Source organism: Phalangium opilio, unplaced genomic scaffold, assembly GCF_054372755.1.
Source record: "Phalangium opilio isolate 3A_F unplaced genomic scaffold, DU_Popi_V2 ptg000048l_1, whole genome shotgun sequence".
Lineage (NCBI taxonomy): Eukaryota > Metazoa > Arthropoda > Arachnida > Opiliones > Phalangiidae > Phalangium > Phalangium opilio.
The window spans coordinates 7,297,374-7,317,175 of NW_028324170.1; the positions used below are offsets into that span (position 1 = coordinate 7,297,374).

The 19,802-nt window shown below is 35.7% G+C and overlaps 3 protein-coding genes and 1 long non-coding RNA gene across 7 annotated transcripts; 2 read left to right on the forward strand and 2 right to left on the reverse strand.

The window, feature by feature from the left end:
- The first annotated feature begins 1,033 nt into the window (after positions 1–1,033).
- On the forward strand, positions 1,034–3,351 carry LOC149674083 (uncharacterized). The gene is made up of 2 exons (XR_016367007.1): positions 1,034–1,877; positions 1,959–3,351. It is a non-coding gene; the product is annotated as an uncharacterized LOC149674083 (long non-coding RNA).
- bbc (choline/ethanolaminephosphotransferase 1 bbc) lies at positions 2,889–12,144 on the reverse strand. 4 transcript variants are annotated; one of them, XM_089839940.1, is made up of 10 exons: positions 11,599–12,144; positions 11,384–11,531; positions 11,174–11,315; positions 11,027–11,111; positions 10,743–10,874; positions 10,188–10,319; positions 8,821–8,979; positions 8,343–8,468; positions 7,178–7,361; positions 2,889–3,645 (listed from the first exon to the last, which is right to left on the reverse strand). In XM_089839940.1, exons 1-10 carry the CDS (start codon positions 11,833–11,835, stop codon positions 3,509–3,511), a joined length of 1,482 nt encoding a protein of 493 aa, XP_089696066.1. In that variant the 5' UTR covers positions 11,836–12,144; the 3' UTR covers positions 2,889–3,508. The 4 variants fall into 4 exon arrangements, with proteins under 4 accessions (XP_089696066.1, XP_089696068.1, XP_089696067.1 ...); XM_089839943.1 differs by lacking the exon at positions 2,889–3,645 and adding an exon at positions 4,145–5,691; XM_089839942.1 differs by lacking the exon at positions 10,188–10,319 and having other exon boundaries at positions 11,599–12,142.
- A 2,077-nt stretch (positions 12,145–14,221) lies between these two features.
- Mdh1 (malate dehydrogenase 1) lies at positions 14,222–17,100 on the reverse strand. The gene is made up of 6 exons (XM_089839959.1): positions 16,890–17,100; positions 16,531–16,629; positions 16,073–16,468; positions 15,810–15,986; positions 15,403–15,494; positions 14,222–15,328 (listed from the first exon to the last, which is right to left on the reverse strand). The coding sequence occupies exons 1-6, from the start codon at positions 16,890–16,892 to the stop codon at positions 15,094–15,096; spliced, it is 1,002 nt and encodes a 333-aa protein (XP_089696085.1). The 5' UTR covers positions 16,893–17,100; the 3' UTR covers positions 14,222–15,093.
- Positions 17,101–17,285: 185 nt separating this feature from the next.
- On the forward strand, positions 17,286–19,799 carry Mcm5 (Minichromosome maintenance 5). The gene is made up of 2 exons (XM_089839937.1): positions 17,286–17,436; positions 17,509–19,799. The coding sequence occupies exon 2, from the start codon at positions 17,512–17,514 to the stop codon at positions 19,708–19,710; it is 2,199 nt and encodes a 732-aa protein (XP_089696063.1). The 5' UTR covers positions 17,286–17,436; positions 17,509–17,511; the 3' UTR covers positions 19,711–19,799.
- The last annotated feature ends 3 nt before the right edge of the window (positions 19,800–19,802 follow it).

Consider the following 19,802-nt stretch of genomic DNA (forward strand, 5'->3'; position numbering starts at 1 on the left):
AAGAAAAAAATCTTCTCTGGTCGCTAGAAAATAGATTTTTGGGCGATAATAGATAAGAGCTGAGCAGCGAATAAAAAGGCCTCCTACCCACCCACATTTTATACGGGCAAAGCTGACCTATTCGCTCGTAAAAATAGTTTGGAAACTATTCCGGGCGAACGGGGTGAGCGAATGGCCAAAACTATGTCAGACTACGCGAACGGAGTAGCGAACTGTTCATGACGGGCTATTCGCTCCTCCGTTCGCTCCTCAATTCGCCAGGTGTGAATGAACCAGGCTTAAGAGAGCTATCGCTCTCCTAGAATATACTCTGTTACAACATCGGTTGTCAGCACGCGCAAAGTTAGGTCTCTATGTAATCTAGCCTTGCGCGTGCTGTCAAGAGACAAAAAACTTCAGGATATTTTAAACGATTTTAAATCCTGAAGATCCTGAAGTTTTTTGTCTCTTGACAGCACGTACAAAGCTAGGTTACATAGAGACCTAGCTTTGCGCGTGCTCACAACCGATGTTGTAACAGAGTATATACAGAATAAGCTGTCGTTCGAGATAGGGAGTTGCCGATCCTATTGCGTGAAAACAAATTTCCGCACGCGCATTCTTTATCCATGGTTAAACTCTATGGAGTGATAGAGCTTAACATTACGAGGTGGAAAATTTATTGCGGCGTTTCGGAACAAAGAGCTAAATCAAGGACGATTATGACTCCGAGTTCGAATTGAAGTTTAAAACTTATACAGGGTGTAACAACACATGTATAAGAACACTTATTCTGAATGTATGATGAACGTTAGAAATACGACACTGTCACAAACCATAATGACGGATCTCATTTTCGGAGTATAGTAAAGCGAAATTTTAATTGAAATAAGTGTGCTTGTTATCTGTTCGATGCTCAAAAATCAAAATGCTAAAAGCTCATTTTGTATTTTTGTATTTGACAGGGATAAGTTTTTACGGGAACAGATTCTATATAATTTCATACGTGAAAATCTAAGCTTTTATCTCGAAACGCCGCATTTATACCCGTTTTTGTTGTAAAATTTCTAATCATAACAAATGTTTGAACTACGCAATTAAAACGAAATTTCTCATATCGATTAAACTTAATTTCAAATTGCAATACATGTAATAATTTCTAGTTTCTGGCCCTTTGTGGGTTTGAAAAAGTGTCGCGGGTTGTATATAAATGCAGATTTTAAGTTTTTGTATAATTAATGAACGTTTATTCTCGAATTTCTGCGAAAAGCGTATGCTCATCCGCTACATGAAAAAAATAAACGTTATCACAATCTCGAAAATTTATTTTCCCCCTTAGAAAACCCTTGCCGGAACACTGATATTGTTGTTTCGCTTTATCAAAACATATAAATTTGGTTAGAGTCATACAGTTAGGCGAGATAAGATTACTCCAATCCCTAATTAAACGAAATAATAATATGCAAATAGGCCTAGCTGTAAGCAACTGCATATTTCTCTAGTTGAAAAGTTTCAATTTATTACATCATAACTAAAATCAGGTTGAGACGCACGTAACTGCGGAAACAGATGCGTATGAACACACTATGTTACATCTCGTACGAAAGAAAATAGTTCTGGACAAATGAGACTGAAAGGGAGTACAGTTTACGTTCTGCCTTCTCATTGGTCCTTTCTCTTCGGGAAGAGCGGGAATTTACCGCTTCTAGGATTGTCTCAACTTGAGTGTGCAGCGTTCTAGAACTGTTTCTATATAGGAACTAGTTAGCTAATTTAAGACTAACGGACTGACACAGAGAATCTCTCCAACTATACATCTTCAGTCTTCTAACAGGCTCAGACAAGCTTTTGCCGCGCGATCGGTGATGGTTTAGTTTTGCTTTCGTTCGTCGAAGATAGTAAGTTTTAACTTTAACGGTACTTAAAAACTTTCTTATTCTACACTTTGGGCGTTATCTAACCCAAAATATCACCTGTAGAAAGTGTTGAAATGAAAGTATCCTGAAACATGATTAAAAGTTCGCGTGGAGTGGGATCCCCCTTTTCAAGATGTAACTGCAACCAGTTGTTTGGTCCTAAACTGTCCCGAATCAAACTTTTGGACCCTGACTTGGCCCTTAAAGCGAGGACCAAGAAAAAACTTGAGTATATGTGGAAAACAAAGCTGAAAAATGTTCTTAAACTTTCGTGGTTTTTGAAGACTGGTTTTATGTTTAAAGTTCAGTACTGAAGAGTGAAGACTTTTTTAGATTAACAAAAAAAGTCAAAATAAAAACAAGTCTAATTCCACGATTGTTAGAAATTTTGTCTTTTTTCTAAAAAGGATTCGTGTAAAAACGAAAATACTAATGATAATAATATAATGAATTTTAATTAAAAGTAACAATAATTCAATTAAAATACTTAACAAAATTATTGGAAGGGGCAGTTGACTTTCTCTGATTAAATTCAGTTAATTAGGATTAAAAACTAATTAACGCGTGATTAGAAAGATAATTAGTGTTTCTGCCTCTTAAATAAGATTTAAGATAATTCAACTTACTCTTGATTATGAAAGACAGACAAATACGAGTCGTAACATAACTCGTATAAACCAGTTTGATATCGTATGAAATGGTAAATTCCCTTTTTACAAACAAGAAGTCGCGGTAAATCAACTTCGAAACTCTTGTTATAAAGTATTAAAGTATGAATGACAGACATACGAGCCATCTCGTATAAACCAGTTTGTACAGTAACATAACGGTAAATTCCCTGGAAACAAGACGTCGCTCTCGAAATAGCTCTAAGCAGAAGTCTCTATCATTACGAAGTACAGGAAGTGTCTGTCTTGTCTTATAAGCTTATGATAAAATGTATATGCAAAAATTTGTAACCTTGGCGAAAGTGTACGAAATTTCTGGACAATATTTGTTAATGCACTTTTTAATTTTTATTAATTATAAGTACTGGTAAATATTGATTAGCTTAACTTTAATATACACTAGCAAAAATTTTATAAAAAATATAGGGTTATGTTTTAAAAGCCACGCTTGCTTCTATATCTACTTGTTCTATTTCTAAATGTAATAAAAATCCCAAAAAAAAAAAAATAAATTTGATCTATAAATTAATATTTAATTAATTACCCCAAAAATTAATACTTGTGCAAAAAATAATCAGATCTATTAATTGAATAAAAAAATAAATTGGTTAAATTAACTCAAGATATCACACTAACTAACAAGTGAAATTAAATTAAATTAAATTAAATGCTAGTATTAAAAACTTAAAATAATGATATTAATTGTTATTATTTTTAAAAATACCTTTGTTTGTTTGTTTTATCTATATATTTGACTATTAAAGCTCAGCATATTTGCAAAAAAATGACTCTGCAATCTCCATTTCTTACAGTTTTCTCGTGCTAAATGCAATCAATATTAGGTGGGGGTTTTTATATTGGGTTATTGCCTATATTAAAATAAATGACTGAATTGGTCCATCTTGCTCCGAATCTGACATTAGGTTGGTCGCAATCAATCAATCTCTAGGGTAATAAACGCTGCCGGTCACTATTATTGTCTTGAATTTCCAGATCTTCGTAATTATCCAAACTGTCATCGTCAACGTTAGGACTCAATTGTTGATAGGGTGCGGTATCATGATCCAATATTTCAGAAGGGTCTAAAAATGTAAAAAGTCTTTTAGAATTCAAAGAATTCAAATTTTGATTTGATTTGATTTGATTTGATTTTTTGCACCCTTTTTCAACAATTAAGAGCCCTAACATGTATTTTTTTCTAGGACAACAAATCCCCCCCCCCTTTCCAGGAATTAAAGGGACTGCGAAGAAGGCATCGGCGGGTGGGTAAAAATTATTTGAAATACGTCACAGACATCACGTGATGCCAAAATACAAAGACTCCTCATGGAGTGGAACTAGTTAACATCTAGTCCTTGTTTTTCGCGAGATTGGAGCGCCAATTCCATGAAGTGGTGGTTGTCGAAATAAAACGAAGTAAGCTTCTTTGAACCACGCCTCTCCTTGGTCACGTGCCTCTGACGTATTTCAAATAATTTTTACCCACCCGCCGATGCCTTCTTTACAGTCCCTTTAAGGCCTATCATGAATTTATTCATTAATTAATGAATAAATTCATGAACCTATCAAATAAACCCTATATTCGTCATCAAAAACACTTTATTTGTGTACAATTATCAGTTATTATTCTGATTTAAACTACTGACTAGGCCTATGACATATTTATCGAACGAAAAAAAAATAATAATAATAATAATTCGAAACATTGTTTTTCTACAAAAAAACAAGAAGCAGCTTACACCTAATAAAACCCTAACTTTCGTTTAATAATTAGATTAATTACTCGAGACACGTAGTTTAGTTTTTGTTGATTGGTTAAAATTAATTTACAAGCATGTCAGCAGGTAGTTCAGTGTTTCCCCCTCCGATATTTGATTAAGTTATTAATTATGATTATTTGTTTATTACATTAGCCTAATATTGATAGTTTTCTCATCTTACCCTAGTTGTTACGCTAAATATATTTCATTATAGTATAACCTGTATAAAATTACAAAATTTGAGCAAAAAGCTACAGAGAAGATGCGTTTTAAGGGTAATTAACAACACTGCTTGACACTCGTTAAGCTCATTAATAAACTTACGTTGATTTTTGATGGATCGATACGGTAGACGATAGGTTTTTTTCTGGTTTTATCAAGAAGTGATATCTAGTTTACTAGGGAGAAGGTATAAATTTGCCATATTTCTAGCTTTATCTCCAGTCCAAAATGTAGGTCCGGAGTTAATCCCCGCCGCCTCTAAATTACAACCAGCATGCATCTCATTGGTTCTTGAAAACTCGTGCACGTCAGCGCGACGCGAATGACGAAAATTACGTATTTTTCGACTGAGGAGAGGCAGCGAAATAGCCCGCCGGCCTCCTTTCACGTCCCCCCTTGTATTTTGAAAGGGGGACTGGGACAATGGCGCGCGAATACTTAGGCATCTTATAACTTCTCCCTAATAAACTAGATATCACTTCTTGGTTTAATTAATGTTTTTTATGAAATTAGGCCTAGTATTATTTGCAACTTTATGCAAAAATTGAGCCAATTTTTGACATAAAAACAAATAAAAAATCTTTCAATCTCGTACGTATAATTTTAATCTCCTTATTTAATTTCGCCCCCCAAAAAACAATCCCGTTAAGAATAAACAAAACAAAAATTCTAGTCTTGAAAATTCTTAAAAATATAATGCAAATTCGGAAATTAATTATTTATAAAATAAATATTATTTATGATCATTCATATTTTTCATAATAAAACGTAACATTTGTTTTTTTCTTGTGAAATTTAATATTGTGGCATTTAAAGCAGGAACGCGAGCCAGGAGGGAAAAAAAATTATTCATAAATATAATATCAAATTAATTACCATATTTAATTATCACGCAATTAACAACCCTATCAACGAGAAATATATATATATATATATATATAAGTTGTAAGGAATTTCAAAAATTGAACAGCTTGGTTCTTTATAAAACTAAAGGAAAATAATATCCAACTGGCTTTATCGGAAAGTTTATTTTTTCTCCTCAAATTCACGGTTTATCAGAGGTAATAATTAATTAATAGGATTAAATGGCACTATTTTATCTCTCAAATTAAATTTAACTTCCTTAGGCAATATCAATCAATCATCCTGTGTAGCGGGGTTTTGAGTTTTTCAATGGCATGCATTTGAAAATAAAAATTGAATTAAAAATAAGAATAACGTAATAATTAAGCAGGGTGTGGTTGTAAAACTGGTTAAATCGATCTACCAGGATGGAAATAGAACTTAGCTGGTTATTAACTATTCTTATTGAGAAGCTTAAGGTTAATTATAGATAAATTTTGGCACATAGCTGCATCATCGAGTCCGAGTGTGCTCCCAATCACCAGTTTGCCTGTTAATCTTTGCCGATAATCCAAAGTTCCAAATTAAACTAGATTTCAATTGATTTCATTCACATTTAGGTTAAAAAATTGCGATGCTATCAACCAGAAGTGAGATGAGACTAGAAGTGAAGGGCTCTAGCATTGATAGTAGATCCTGGCACTAGTGAACAAATTTGAGGATTTTACGCCGCTTCCATCGCGCCTACACTACTGAGAAAAAAATTGGTCGAGTTCCAAAAAACATTTCCTACCCCCCCCCCTTCCCCTCATCCTAAAGCCGCGGAACACGGACGCGGCTCCTTGAATCTAGTTCGACCGTATACCACCGCGAGCGTCTCATGTTTTTGGAGGGGAAATTCTGAAATCGCCACCAGAGGGCCAACCGTTCGTGTGTTATCAAGAATATTCACTTTCGCCAAGTGAATTAAGAATTTGGTTAGCTCAGTACTTCTGGTCTCATCTCACTTCTGTATCAACTGAATTCTAGTTTATTTTTAATTATTTTTTTATTATCCCCCCCAATCAAATACAAATTAAAGAAACTCAATTTGTTTTAAAAAAAAAGATATTTGCAGAGTATTTTGTTCAGAAGCCATATCGTTAAGGCTCAAAAGGTGAATAAAGAAACGGGATATTTGTATTTTAAAAAAAATTGAAATAGAAATTGAAATTATACATAAATTTTTAAACAATCCCAAAGAAATTCCGCAAAATGTCTACTCTACTCTACTCTACGCCCAACTACATTTCTAATTTAACAGTAATTAAGCACATTAGCCACCAGGATTGTTACGAACATTATGGCTAATGATTGGTTCAAAATTTATATTTAATACCAGCAGCCAGTTTAATCTCTTATATTAATTAAATTTAGAGTTAATTAAATTAATTAAAAGTTTCCCGAAATAGAGAAAATCCAAAATTTCTATTACTACACCAATAATTTAGCCAAGCATCTAAAACCTAATAAAATATATTAGAATAGCACCAAAAATTATATAATTTGTAGCCCAAATTAATTATAATTAATAATCTAACTAAAGAATTAATTTTTTTTAATTTAGTATCCAAGTTGAATCAATCAAACTAGGATAATAAATTCAGTCTTATATTAGTTAGAGATATATTATTTAATCTCTCTTGAAGGTACTAGTAGAAAAATAGGCCTACGTGGTGTGGGAGGGAGGGGGGAGGTGTGTGTTATAATTTTCAGCGTTTATGAGAACGCGTCATTCTCTTGTTCATACCATTTGAGGTGTTCAATACGTTGGCCACTCGTGGAGAGTGTAAAGACTGCGTTTCTATTATTTTGGAAGTTCCCACCGCTGTTGCTGATTTAGGCGTGATTTTCAACAAATGAATATTTAAATGATAACAGATTTGATTACAAACTATGAAGCAATAATGCAATAAATCGGCTCCAGCGTAAACCTAAAAAAAAAAAACTTTGAATTTTTAGCGATTGATAAATTTAGGGATGATTTATTCAGGGTTCATACAACTATTGGTAAACAAATTTCCCTGAGATTTCCAGGTTTTTCTCCATATACTTCCCTGAATTTTCCATGTTTTTCCCGTATATGGAGTATCATATGGAGCAAATGTTAACGAAGGAGGGGGGGGGGGCAAATAGGACTATAACATACTCAAAGGGCATCCCCGTATGTCTAGTAGAACCAGAGTTACGAGCCTCCAAAGTATAGTGTAATGTTAATCCTATGGAGGGTATGTTTATGAACATTTTGCTTAATTACTCGGCCCCTGTTTGTCGTAGCCCCAAGTCTTTAGTATGGTTGGATGGGGGACAAATAGGACTATAACATACTCAAAGGGCATCCCCGTATCTCTAGTAGAACCAGAGTTACGAGCCTCCAAAGTATAGTGTAATGTTAATCCTATGGAGGGTATGTTCACGAACATTTTGCTTAATTACTCGGCCCCTGTTTGATGAAATCCCAAGTTTTTAGTATCGTTGGATGGGGGGCAAATAAGACTATAATATACTCAAAGGGCATCCCCGTATCTCTAGTAGAACCAGAGTTACAAGCCTCCAAAGTATAGTGTAACGCTATTCCTATGGAGGGTATGTTTATGAACATTTTGCTTAATTACTCGGCCCCGGTTTGTCTTAGTCCCAAGTCTTTAGTATGGTTGGATGGGGGGCAAATAGGACTATAATATACTCAAAGGGCATCCCCGTATGTCTAGTAGAACCTGAGTTACAAGCCTCCAAAGTATAGTGTAACGCTATTCCTATGGAGGGTATGTTTATGAACATTTTGCTTAATTACTCGGCCCCTGTTTGACGCAAATTTCCCTGAGGTTGTTGTCAACTATTTATTTCCCTGATGTTTCCAGGTTTTCCCTGTTTTCCAGGTTTGTATGAACCCTGTTTATTATCGACAAACGTACCAAACATAACCACAATACGGCGTATTCTGGTATAAAAAAATTAAAGTATTGGTTCAAAAATAGCATCCCAGGACCAACCAGTACCGAGTCAAGGTAGCTCATTTCGCTTTTGGTCATATGAGCTACCTATTTGTAATAAAATAAAAAGGGCGGGGTCTTATTTATTTTGTTACTAACATTTTCGGTTATGTTTCAACATAAGTTTATAAGATATGTTCCATAAGTTTGTCACTACCCATACTTCGTAATGTTAGAGGCTTAATGAGAGCTAGTTCAAGAACGACGCGAGAATTGACTACACTCGGTTTTGCAGTCCATCCTCCTCTTTAGTCTGTACTAAGCCTTTGACAAGGCCTCACTACGCGTCGCTTTTCAAGAATCTATGACGTTTCACCTACGTCACTTCATGAAAAGCTCTCATTAACGAGTGACACACTTATGGAACATATCTTATAAACTTATGGTTTCAATCACTTACGACTAAGCGATTAGTGACTTTTGCAGCCACAAAACCGAATGCCAAGATATAGAGGCACGGGTGATTCTCGTACACGTTAAATTTTGATTTTTGGTAAATTATAAAAGCTGGGAGAACAACCAATCCCATGGGAATAAAAGGCGATAATACACTTGTGCCCTAAATATAATTAAATTCCCCACCAAAACACACGATTAATAGGTTTAATTTATTAAAGGAAAAGTTCAGGTAACGTAACATTATACCATGGATAAAGAATGCGCGTGCGGAAATTTGTTTTCACGCTATAGGATCGGCAACTCCCTATCTCGAACGACAGCTTATTCTGTATATACTCTGTTACAACATCGGTTGTCAGCACGCGCAAAGCTAGGTTTCTATGTAATCTAGCCTTGCGCGTGCTGACAAGAGACAAAAAACTTCAGGATCTTCAGGATTTAAAATCAGTTTAAAATATCCGGAAGTTTTTTTGTCTCTTGTCAGCACGCGCAAGGCTAGGTTACATCGAGACCTATCTTTGCGCGTGCTGACAACCGATGTTGTAATAGAGTATATACAGAATAAGCTGTCGTCGTTCGAGATAGGGAGTTGCCGATCCTATAGCGTAAAAACAAATTTCCTCAAGCGCATTCTTTATCCATGATTATACCTTAAAAGAAAGGCCTTTTCCTAAATATAAAGGGAAAAATATTAAAAAATAAATAAATGATCTCTTATTACAAAATAATAAACATTTAATTAGTCAGACTTAGTCTTAAAAACGAGGACTACTGCACCGCCATTGCTTTAGTGGCGTCTGCTAGCCAGAACCACTTACACCTACGGGATTGGTTGAATTCTCACAGGCTGAGAGGGGTAATAGGTTCTGGCTAGCAGACGCCACTAAAGCAATGGCGGCTCAGTAGTCCGCGTTTTTGATAATATATACATTTTTTAATATTTTTCCTTGTATACTTAGAAAAAGGCTGTTCTTTTAATTATTATTGTTTTCTGAACTTTTCCTTTAAAGGGACTGCAAAGAAGGCATCGGCGGGTGGGTAAAAATTATTTGAAATACGTCACAGACATCACGTGATGCCAAGATACAAAGACTCCACATGGAGTGGAACTAGTTAACATCTAGTCCTTGTTTTTCGTGAGATTGCAGCGCCAATACCATGAAGTGGTAGTTTTCGAAATAAAACGAACTAAGCTTCTTTGAACCACGCCTCTCCTCGGTCACGTGCCTCTGACGTTTTTCAAATAATTTTTACCCACCCGCCGCTGTCTTCTTTACAGCCCCTTTAAAGTTTAAAGAATTTTCAAAAATTGAAATGCTGCGCCCACTGCGTAAGTAAATTGAAAAAAAAAAAAAAAAAAAAACTTACAGCCACAGTGGAGCCATTTTTTCCCACACCCCCGCTCAGAATGACGGCTATGTAATTGTAGCACATTAAGAAAGTGACGGACAGAGCCAACACCACTGGCATAAGCCGGAATTCCACGTGTAAAAATGGTATCTACTCAAGGTTGAGTGGTTTAAGGTCATCGTCAAAGTACCAGAAAAATTTGTGGGGGTTTTTTTTTATTTTTTTTTTTTTTTTTGGGAGAGGAATGAAGAAATAAGGGAAGAGAAAATGGAAATAGCATTTCGTTTAAAACAAGTGATCACTAAAAAACCTTAGAACAATAAATAAACCAACAACTAAGAATTCTAACCGGTAAAATATAGAAGCCCCACATACAAAGCTTTAAAAAAAATAATAATTCGCGCAAAAAACTCCTAGCTTTTTAAACCATCACAGTGACCAAATAATTGGTGCAGTTAGTGAGTTATCCTAGCTAGTTCATGGGAATTTTAAGTTTGCAATTGTTAAATAAGCGGCTAAAGCATTGGCTCCGGAATAATTGAGGCTCTACAGTGGGTCAGCTACACCACTTACAGCTACGGTAGAGCCATTTTTCCCAGCTCCACCCGTAAATATGACCGAGCAATAACTGCATATGGCTATAGTAGAACCAATGACTTGGCCGATGAATGGAACAAATCTGACTTCCATGTTAATAAAGGGAATCTAAAGCGCAATCATTAGTGAATACACCTAATTAGTCTTAAAAAAGAAAAAATATATATTTAAAATAAATCATGTTTTGATAAATTAAATTTACAGCCGTGTTAAATAAACAAGTACAACATTCTCCGTCACACACTGGGGTACTAAGTTACCTGAGTACTCCAAAATGAAGGCCCAAAAATGGCTGATATTAGGTGTACAGCTATCACAGAAAATTGAACCTCTGTTACGTCAAATCTTTTAAGAGTGAGACTTTTAGTTCAACTATCATTTTGGACTCTCAAAATACGAAGACATACTTTCCAAATCTCAATGTGCCCGAAACGTATGTTTGCCAATGTGCGCAATAAAATAAACTAATGGTTGCGAAACATTGGAAAAACATCAGTGAAGGGTACGTTCCTAATTGTACAGCGATACAAATACCCAACGTTACAAAAACTGTCAAGAATTTGACATGTTAAGTCTTATACGTCCCACATTCATAGAGTTAACAACTCAAACACTACCTGTAGATACAGAGTCACAACCATGATCAAATAGTTCACCCAATGGTGAACTACTACCGGTTCTACGGGCTTGTTTGCCATCTAACGCGTCCAATGTTTGGTATATAAACAAACCAAGCCCGCAAAGCAAAAACGTCCACCAAGGAGCCTGATATTACAACGTGATTTGGTACAAAACTTAAGATTGGAGTTAGTATTAATGGTACGGAACTTACGCTTTGCCTGGCATCAGGACTATAATATACGAGTATGAGGGACGTGACAATGTTGACGATAAGACCAGCGATGGTCATTAAGTTTGGAGCAACCCACATGGGAAATTTCAATACTAACCAATTCCAAAACGGTTGCATGATGGGATCGAGTAACGTGGAACCGGACGCGCTGTATTTATGTTCGGCCAGCCTTTTCAGCTGACCTACGCTCAAAACATCATTCGAACTGAAGATCATTTTTGCAATTAATAGCGGGGAATTAAAGGTAAATTAAAAGAATTAATCTGAAAAATGACTGAAGTAGGACTTGGTCATAGACTGATCAACATTTGAAAAAGGCTTGGAAAAAAAACTTATTTAGCAACTTTCGGGGTGGAATTTTCTAATCCTTCACAAATACATAATGTCGAAATTTTCCAATATTAGACTAAATGTTTAACTATAAAGATATGATAATATATCGCTGACTTCGAATCTTCCAAAAACAGCCAACTTCTAAGTGCCAACGCAATCTCATCCACAGTTCCACTTCAGAAATCGTAAGTTCATCAGGGGGAGTATAAAGACAGGAGTTGAAATAAGAAGAATACAGTAGTGAGTTCTCGGTTGGGACAATTTTGCGATTAAATTTCGGTATTGCCACCGACTTTTTTCTCTGCCTTTTGAAATAACGTAAAAAAAAACTAACTAATAAATAAATAATGCAGAAATGCGAGTACTAAAAGCCTTTATCAAAGCTGTTAATAAACGACGTAGAGATTAAAAACAGTTTCTACTCCCGTTCTATACTCTCTATGATACCACAATATATATGACCTTCTCTCAACACGGAGCTGTATTGTAGGAGTAGAGACTAGGCCTCAGTCTTGGAAATAGCACAGGTCCACAGGTCAAAAACCAGTTTATTAATTGCTCGGACCAGTTTTTTTATTCAAAATCCGGGGGTTACTGGTCCTTGGGACCAGTTTATTAATTGAGAATTTTTATGAAAATTCAGGAGGGACCAGTTTAAAAATTCTAGTCATAACTTTCTACTCCATGGATATAGTCTCCTAGCCTTGACATTTTCTCATTCTTGCCTAAGTTGCCTTCCTTGCTACCAGCTACAACAACAGCCCACTCGATCACGCTTTGGCTTCACACAATGTTTTTCCTATGTAAAAGCGCGTGTTGGTAATTATGAGCTTTTTCGCTCGAAAAATCCAAGGAGCCAGCTTTTAACATGACCGGCTATGGGAGGAACACAGTTATTTTGCCCTAATTTTGAAACTACTGGTGCAAACCTCTTGAACTTTTAAAGTGATGTGCAAAACAACGTTTGCTATGTTTTGGAAATTTTAAAAAGTTTCCCTTCTATAGTTTTTTTGTATAAATATTAGAACGAAAATTAGCCCTACTTAAAGGGCTTGGTCTTGGAATGGTTTAATAAGTTTTTCCGTTTCACTTGTTCGAATCTCTTGAAATTTTAGTGAGAGGCACATTGAACGGTTTTAAGTTATGATGCAAAGTTTCAAAGTTTTCAAAGAAACAATTCACTTCCAAAAAATTCATTAAAATTGTGCTTGTGCATAATCCTACAACCTTAGGGAAATTTTAGGAAAAGGACTATTCGTTTTAAAAGTTTGAAATTTTCCACAATAATTTAAAACCTTTAAATATGCCTTTCACTAAAATTTCAAGAGACTCGAACCAGTGAAGCTGAAGGAAACAAATTTAAACTGTTTTAGACTAAGCCATTAAATTGTAGTTCATTTTCGTTTTAATGTTGTTACAAAAAGCTTTGTAAGAGAAAAACTTTGCACAAAAATACCAAACATTATATTGCAAATCTCATTAAAATTTCATGAGATTTCAACCAGTATTTTCAAAATTAGGACGCAAAAACGGTGTTCCCCCAATGACGGAGTTAACTCTGATTTTTGACATAATTTTGCATCTATAGCCCGATCGAATGGGCTGTGCGTCAACGAAATACTCCCTTAATTTTTCAATAGGATTAGTAAAAAATAAATTAGGGATAGGGTCACTGGTCCCAAGGACCAGTTTAATATTGTAGACGCTGGGGGTCACTGGTCCCGAGGACTAGTTTCAAAAAATTCCTTATTTCCAAGACTGCTAGGCCTCTAGGGCCTAGACATAACCGTACTAGTGCTCCGCGCACAATTTTCGCGCATACCGAGCCAATGTAAACAATCTCTGACGTCACGTGTTTTAAAGAAGGCGTCGTTTTCTTCTTTCCCGGCTTAATTCTTTGAATATTTTCCATATTATAGTTAATATAAATAGAAATAATAGTGGTAAAAATAAAAATTTAAATAAGATTTGCAAACGCTTGAGAAACTCCCGTCACCCCGGACTCAATACACAAAAGACCGAGGCTTAACTCTCCTGAACGTTCGTAGCTCGCGGCCATCTTTATTGTTTACATTGGCTCGCCTAGGTTTGGAGGGAGGGTCAAAATTCATACCCCCTTTTTAATAAGGACAAATAAGGTCTAGCTTTTTTTAATAGAGGGGAAGCTACGAGAGTCTCTACTCCTTCAGTTTCTACAATACAGCTCCGTGCTCTCAAAAGGTATCCAGCGACATCTGTAACAAATAACATAAAAACAAAAACCCAAGACTTTTTGAGCTGATAAATGGTCTATTATAGTACCTATTTGTTTATTATATATTTGTTTTTTATCTTCACATTATTAATTATTGCAATTTTACAACAATGTGTCTCTAAAAAAATACAACTTCGTAGAAAATAAATGGGAATAATCATTAATATATTAATTAATTAATTAATGGGTTTCGGTTTTCTACCTACAGCCTAAAGAGAAAAAAAAATTAATTAGACAAATACTAAATTTTTTTTTCCCAAACTTAATCCTTTTCAAATGAATTGAATTAAAAAACAATGTTGTGAAATAAAAAGTTTGAAGTTAAGTGCGTATTGAAGGTTCGTTAACTTTCCCAGGCATGTTTTTTTTTTTGTTTTTTAAAGTTTTTGATAGTCATTTTTAGGTACATTTTATATTAGTAGGGCCTATAAGCATTTCTCCAAAATTATTTTTATTATCTCGGAAAGCATTTTGGAAACGAATTTTATTTTGCTTTCTATTAAATTTTTCAGTGATAATTTCGCGTTATAATGAATGATTATAGGCACTAACATTGTTTCTAAAGAGTAAAGATTCTTCTAAATGTAAACTAAATTCACCCCTAAAAGTAAATTGAATATCCTAAGAAAGAAAGAAGGAAAGAAGGAAAGAAAGAAAGAAAGAATAAAGTTGAAAATGATTGAAAAATAATTAAAAAAGGGTTTGAAAATAAGTTTTAAGGGTTTTCTGTTCTCTAAAGGTCAATATCTTCTATTCAAAAAAAAAAAAAAAAAAGGTTATAAAGAGCCAAGCTAGAAACGTCATCTCTATCTTCTTCTCATCTTCCACCAAGAATACGATGATATAGTTTTCTTCCTTCAGAGTTTGGCTGTAGGTGAACCTTCCCGTCAATCTTGGCAAACACTGAGAGCTTCCTCTCGTTCGGCAATCAATTCTTGGCTGGTTAAATCCAATTTTTCCCTAGCAAAATCGCTAATTTCCAATCCTTGGACAATGCGCCAATTACGATCATTTCCAACTTGAACAGGGAAGCTGTACATGACGTCAGCGGCTACTCCGTAAGATCCATCAGAAATTACAGCCATTGAAACCCAACGTCCTTCGGCAGTTCCCTGCCACCAACTATATTGATGCGTTTACAATCAGTTTCAAATTGAAATTGGGTCGGGTGTTGATGATAAAAAGATGTAATTTACTCTTTCATATGATCAGAAGCTGCTTTGGCAGCGGACATGGCGGATGAAAGCTTCCTAGCTGCAATAACAGCAGCACCACGTTTTTGAACAGTCTAAAGTTCCAATTATATATATATATTTAAGTTAACCCCAAGTCAAACTTAGCCAAAATCTAAAAGGGTTGCTCCAAAATTCCCAATCTTGAACCAAGTTTGTCAAAATTCCCAATTTTGAACCAAGTTTGCCAAAATTCCCAATTTTGAACCAAGTTTGCCAAAATTCCCAATTTTGAACCAAGTTTGCCAAAATTCCCAATTTTGAACCAAGTTTGCCAAAATTCCCAATTTTGAACCAAGTTTGCCAAAATTCCCAATTTTTAAAAGACCATATAATGCAGCAACCCTATTGAAAATTATTCTGAAATTTACAGTAATGAATTCGCCTTGCAAATAAGCATCATCTTTCACGGCATCAGCAGCCTTATGAGTAGCTCCTCCCGCTACTACAGTAGCATGGCTAATGTCAGGGAATTGGGTTGAAGAATGATTTCCCCAAATGATAACATTGGAAACATTGTTAACAGGAACACCAACACGTTTTGCAATCTAAAAAAGAAGCCACTCTATAGCTATTCCAAAAAAACAAAAAAAAAAAAAACTCTAGTCTAGTTAATAAAAAAATAAAAATATACTTGGGCTTGAGCACGATTTTGATCTAAACGGGTCATGGCTGAGAAATTAGCCTTTGGTATTGAAGGGGCGTATTTGCTACAGATAAGAGCATTTGTGTTAGCTGGATTTCCAACCACTAAGACCTTAACAGTCTTCTTAGCATATTGATCCAGAGCTTTTCCTTGGCTCTTAAAAATCTTGACATTGGCAGCCAAAAGGTCTTTCCTCTCCATACCTTCCTTTCTCGGCATGGCACCAACTAAGAACGCGGCTTCGATATCATTGAAGGCAGTTTTCTCATCAGATGTAGGAACAACATCTCGGAGCAAAGGGAAAGCGCAATCCATTAGTTCCATAACCACACCCTCCAAAACACCCATCATGGGGGGAATATCCAATAAATGGAGAATGATTGGCTGTAAAAAATCATTATTATAATGCCCGGGTAATAATTTAATTTACATTTAGTATTAAATACCTGATCAGGGCCAAATACATCGCCTTTAGAAATGGAGAAAAGTAGAGAATAGGCAATTTGGCCAGCAGCACCAGTTACTAAAACTCTTACAGGTTCAGCCTGCGTTAGAAAATTTGTATATATGATTTATTAATAGACTTTGGAATTCTCTTTCACAGTCGCCAACGACGCCAAAACGCGAAAAAATGTGGCGACTATTTTATCCTCCTAGTATGATGTGACATTTTTATAGCTTTGGTTTCCTAAGCCTAATCAGGCTTAAGGGGCATTTGTGTTTAACCATATTTTTCCACTTTTTTTTTACGAAAATCGGGATACAGTAAGTTACAATATGAAGAAATAACTAACATTAAACTCACCATTTTTATAATAATTTGATTGTTTTAATTTAAACTTGGGTTTTTAATTATTACTGTAAGGATGCCGGCTCTACTCTTTCCGCCGAACGCTGATGAGGAACTGCTGCTTATGAATGTTCTGAATCAAGGACAAGGAAAAATCGACTCGATTGTCCTTTGCTGACCTTCAAATTCTTATTTTTTGACTAGATACAAAGTTTTCGCATCGACAATTTAAAAATAATTCATTTTACATAAAAATGTACCTTGCAGAACAAGTTTTAATAAAATGATATGGTTTATTATGGTTTTTTATTTTATATTTTGTAAAAGTTGCAACTACATAAAAAAATTTAAAGGGCTGAATTTCTCTGATTGGCTGAGGTTTTCGCGCCAAATTATGAAGTCACGTTTTCATTGGTCGCTCGTCCAGCTGACAAGAGACGTTTTCCCGCCAAAAAGTTTCTTTGTAACAACAACTTACTGAAGCCGCGTGCAAAGAACTTGGGCCGCGTGTGAGATAAGCGAACCTTCAGCAATTTATTAACGTGAATCGGGATAAATCAGGGTAAATATATTAAAATAAAATTTGTTGAAATATATTTAACAGGTTTTTAACTCTACTACGCTACATTTACAGTAAATGGCGGGATTTGATGATGCAGGTGTGTTCTATAGCGACAACTTTGGTGATGACCCAAGCAATGTGGATGATCATGCCAATTTACAAGCAACAAAAAGAAAGTTTAAAGAGTTTATACGTCAGTTTCACGAAGGAAATTTCCAATACCGCTACAGAGATCAACTAAAACACCATTATAATTTGGGTCAATACTGGTTGGAAGTATCCCTGGATGATTTGAGTAGCTTTGACGAAGGACTGGCTGAGAAAATCAACAAACAACCAACGGAACATCTCCCACTTTTTGAAGATGCGGCTAGGGAAGTAGCTGACGAAATAACCCGGCCCAGGCCAGAAGGAGAGGAAGAGATGGAAGACATCCAAATAATTCTAACATCTGATGCAAATCCAATGCATCTTCGTGATTTGAAATCAGATCAGGTTTCCAAACTTGTTAAAATCCCTGGAATCATCATTTCTGCTACGGGAATTAGATCGAAGGCTACCAGAATCGCAATCCAATGTAGAAATTGCAAAGAAATAATCAACAACATCGCTGTTAAACCCGGTTTAGAAGGCTATGCTTTACCAAGAAAATGCAACTCTGATCAAACCAATCAACCAAGATGTCCCGTAGACCCCTTTTTTATTATCCCAGACAAGTGCAAATGCGTTGATTTTCAAATGATGAAGTTGCAAGAAGCTCCTGAAGATGTACCTCATGGTGAAATGCCACGTCATCTTCAACTCTACTGTGATAGATTCATTTGCGACAGAGTTGTTCCTGGGAATCGCGTCACAATCATTGGAATATATTCTATTAAAAAGATGAGTGGCAGTCGAAAAGGAGGAGATGGTAGCAACGCTGGAATTAGGAAACCTTATCTTAGAGTTGTTGGAATACTTGTAGATGTTGATGGTTCTGGTAGAACTGGTTCTGCCTCTTTTTCTCCAGAAGAAGAAGAAATGTTATCAAACTTGGCCAACAGTCCTAACATTTATGAAAAGATCACTAACAGCATTGCACCATCAATATATGGCAGTATTGACATCAAGAAGGCTATTGTCGCTTTACTATTTGGAGGCTCAAGGAAACGTCTCCCTGACGGTTTAACTTTAAGAGGGGACATTAATCTGTTGCTTCTTGGAGATCCTGGTACTGCCAAGAGTCAGCTGTTGAAATTCGTTGAGAAAGTCTCTCCAATTGGCATTTACACTTCTGGAAAGGGTAGCAGTGCAGCTGGTTTAACTGCCTCAGTCAACCGAGATCCAGTCACCAGAAATTTTGTAGTTGAAGGAGGAGCCATGGTTTTGGCTGATGGAGGGGTTGTTTGTATTGACGAATTTGATAAGATGAGGGAAGATGACAGGGTAGCCATTCACGAAGCTATGGAACAGCAAACCATCTCCATTGCTAAAGCTGGCATCACAACAACCTTGAATTCTCGATGTTCAGTCTTTGCAGCTGCTAACAGCGTTTTTGGAAGATGGGATGACAGCAAATTAGAGAAGAATATAGACTTCATGCCAACAATTTTGTCTCGTTTTGATATGATTTTCATAGTCAAGGATGAACACGACGAGAATAGGGATAAGACATTGGCTAAACACATCATGAATGTTCATATGAACGCCGTCTTGACTAATGAAGAGTTGGCTGAAGGAGAATTATCAATTAACTTGCTGCAAAAGTATATCGCTTATTGTCGCAGAAAGTGTGGACCTAGACTATCAGTTGAGGCGGGAGAAAAGCTGAAAAATCGCTATGTTTTGATGAGAAATGGTACCAGAGAACACGAGTTGGAGACTGAAAAAAGATCAGCAATTCCAATTACAGTACGACAGCTAGAAGCTATTATCAGGATTTCAGAAAGTTTAGCCAAGATGCAACTGAAACCATTTGCTACTGAAGTTCATGTTGATGAAGCTTTACGTTTATTCCAAGTTTCGACTTTACAAGCTGCAATGACGGGAGATTTATCCGGGGCTGAAGGTTTTACAACAGAGGAAGAGCATCAGCTGTTTCAGAGAATTGAAAAACAACTCAAACAACGCTTTGCCATTGGAACCCAAGTTTCTGAACAAACAATCATCCAGTCATTCATCAAGCAAAATTATCCTGAACACGCTGTACGCAAAGTTTTGCATTTTATGATTAGACGAGGGGAAATGCAGTATCGGATGCAGAGAAAATTGTTGTACCGCACACTCGGAAAATAATAAAAAAAATTTGTTGACATTTTTGTAACACTTTGAATAATAATGTTATGTATTTTTAACTTTCATGTAATAAACTGAATTTGAACTAAGAT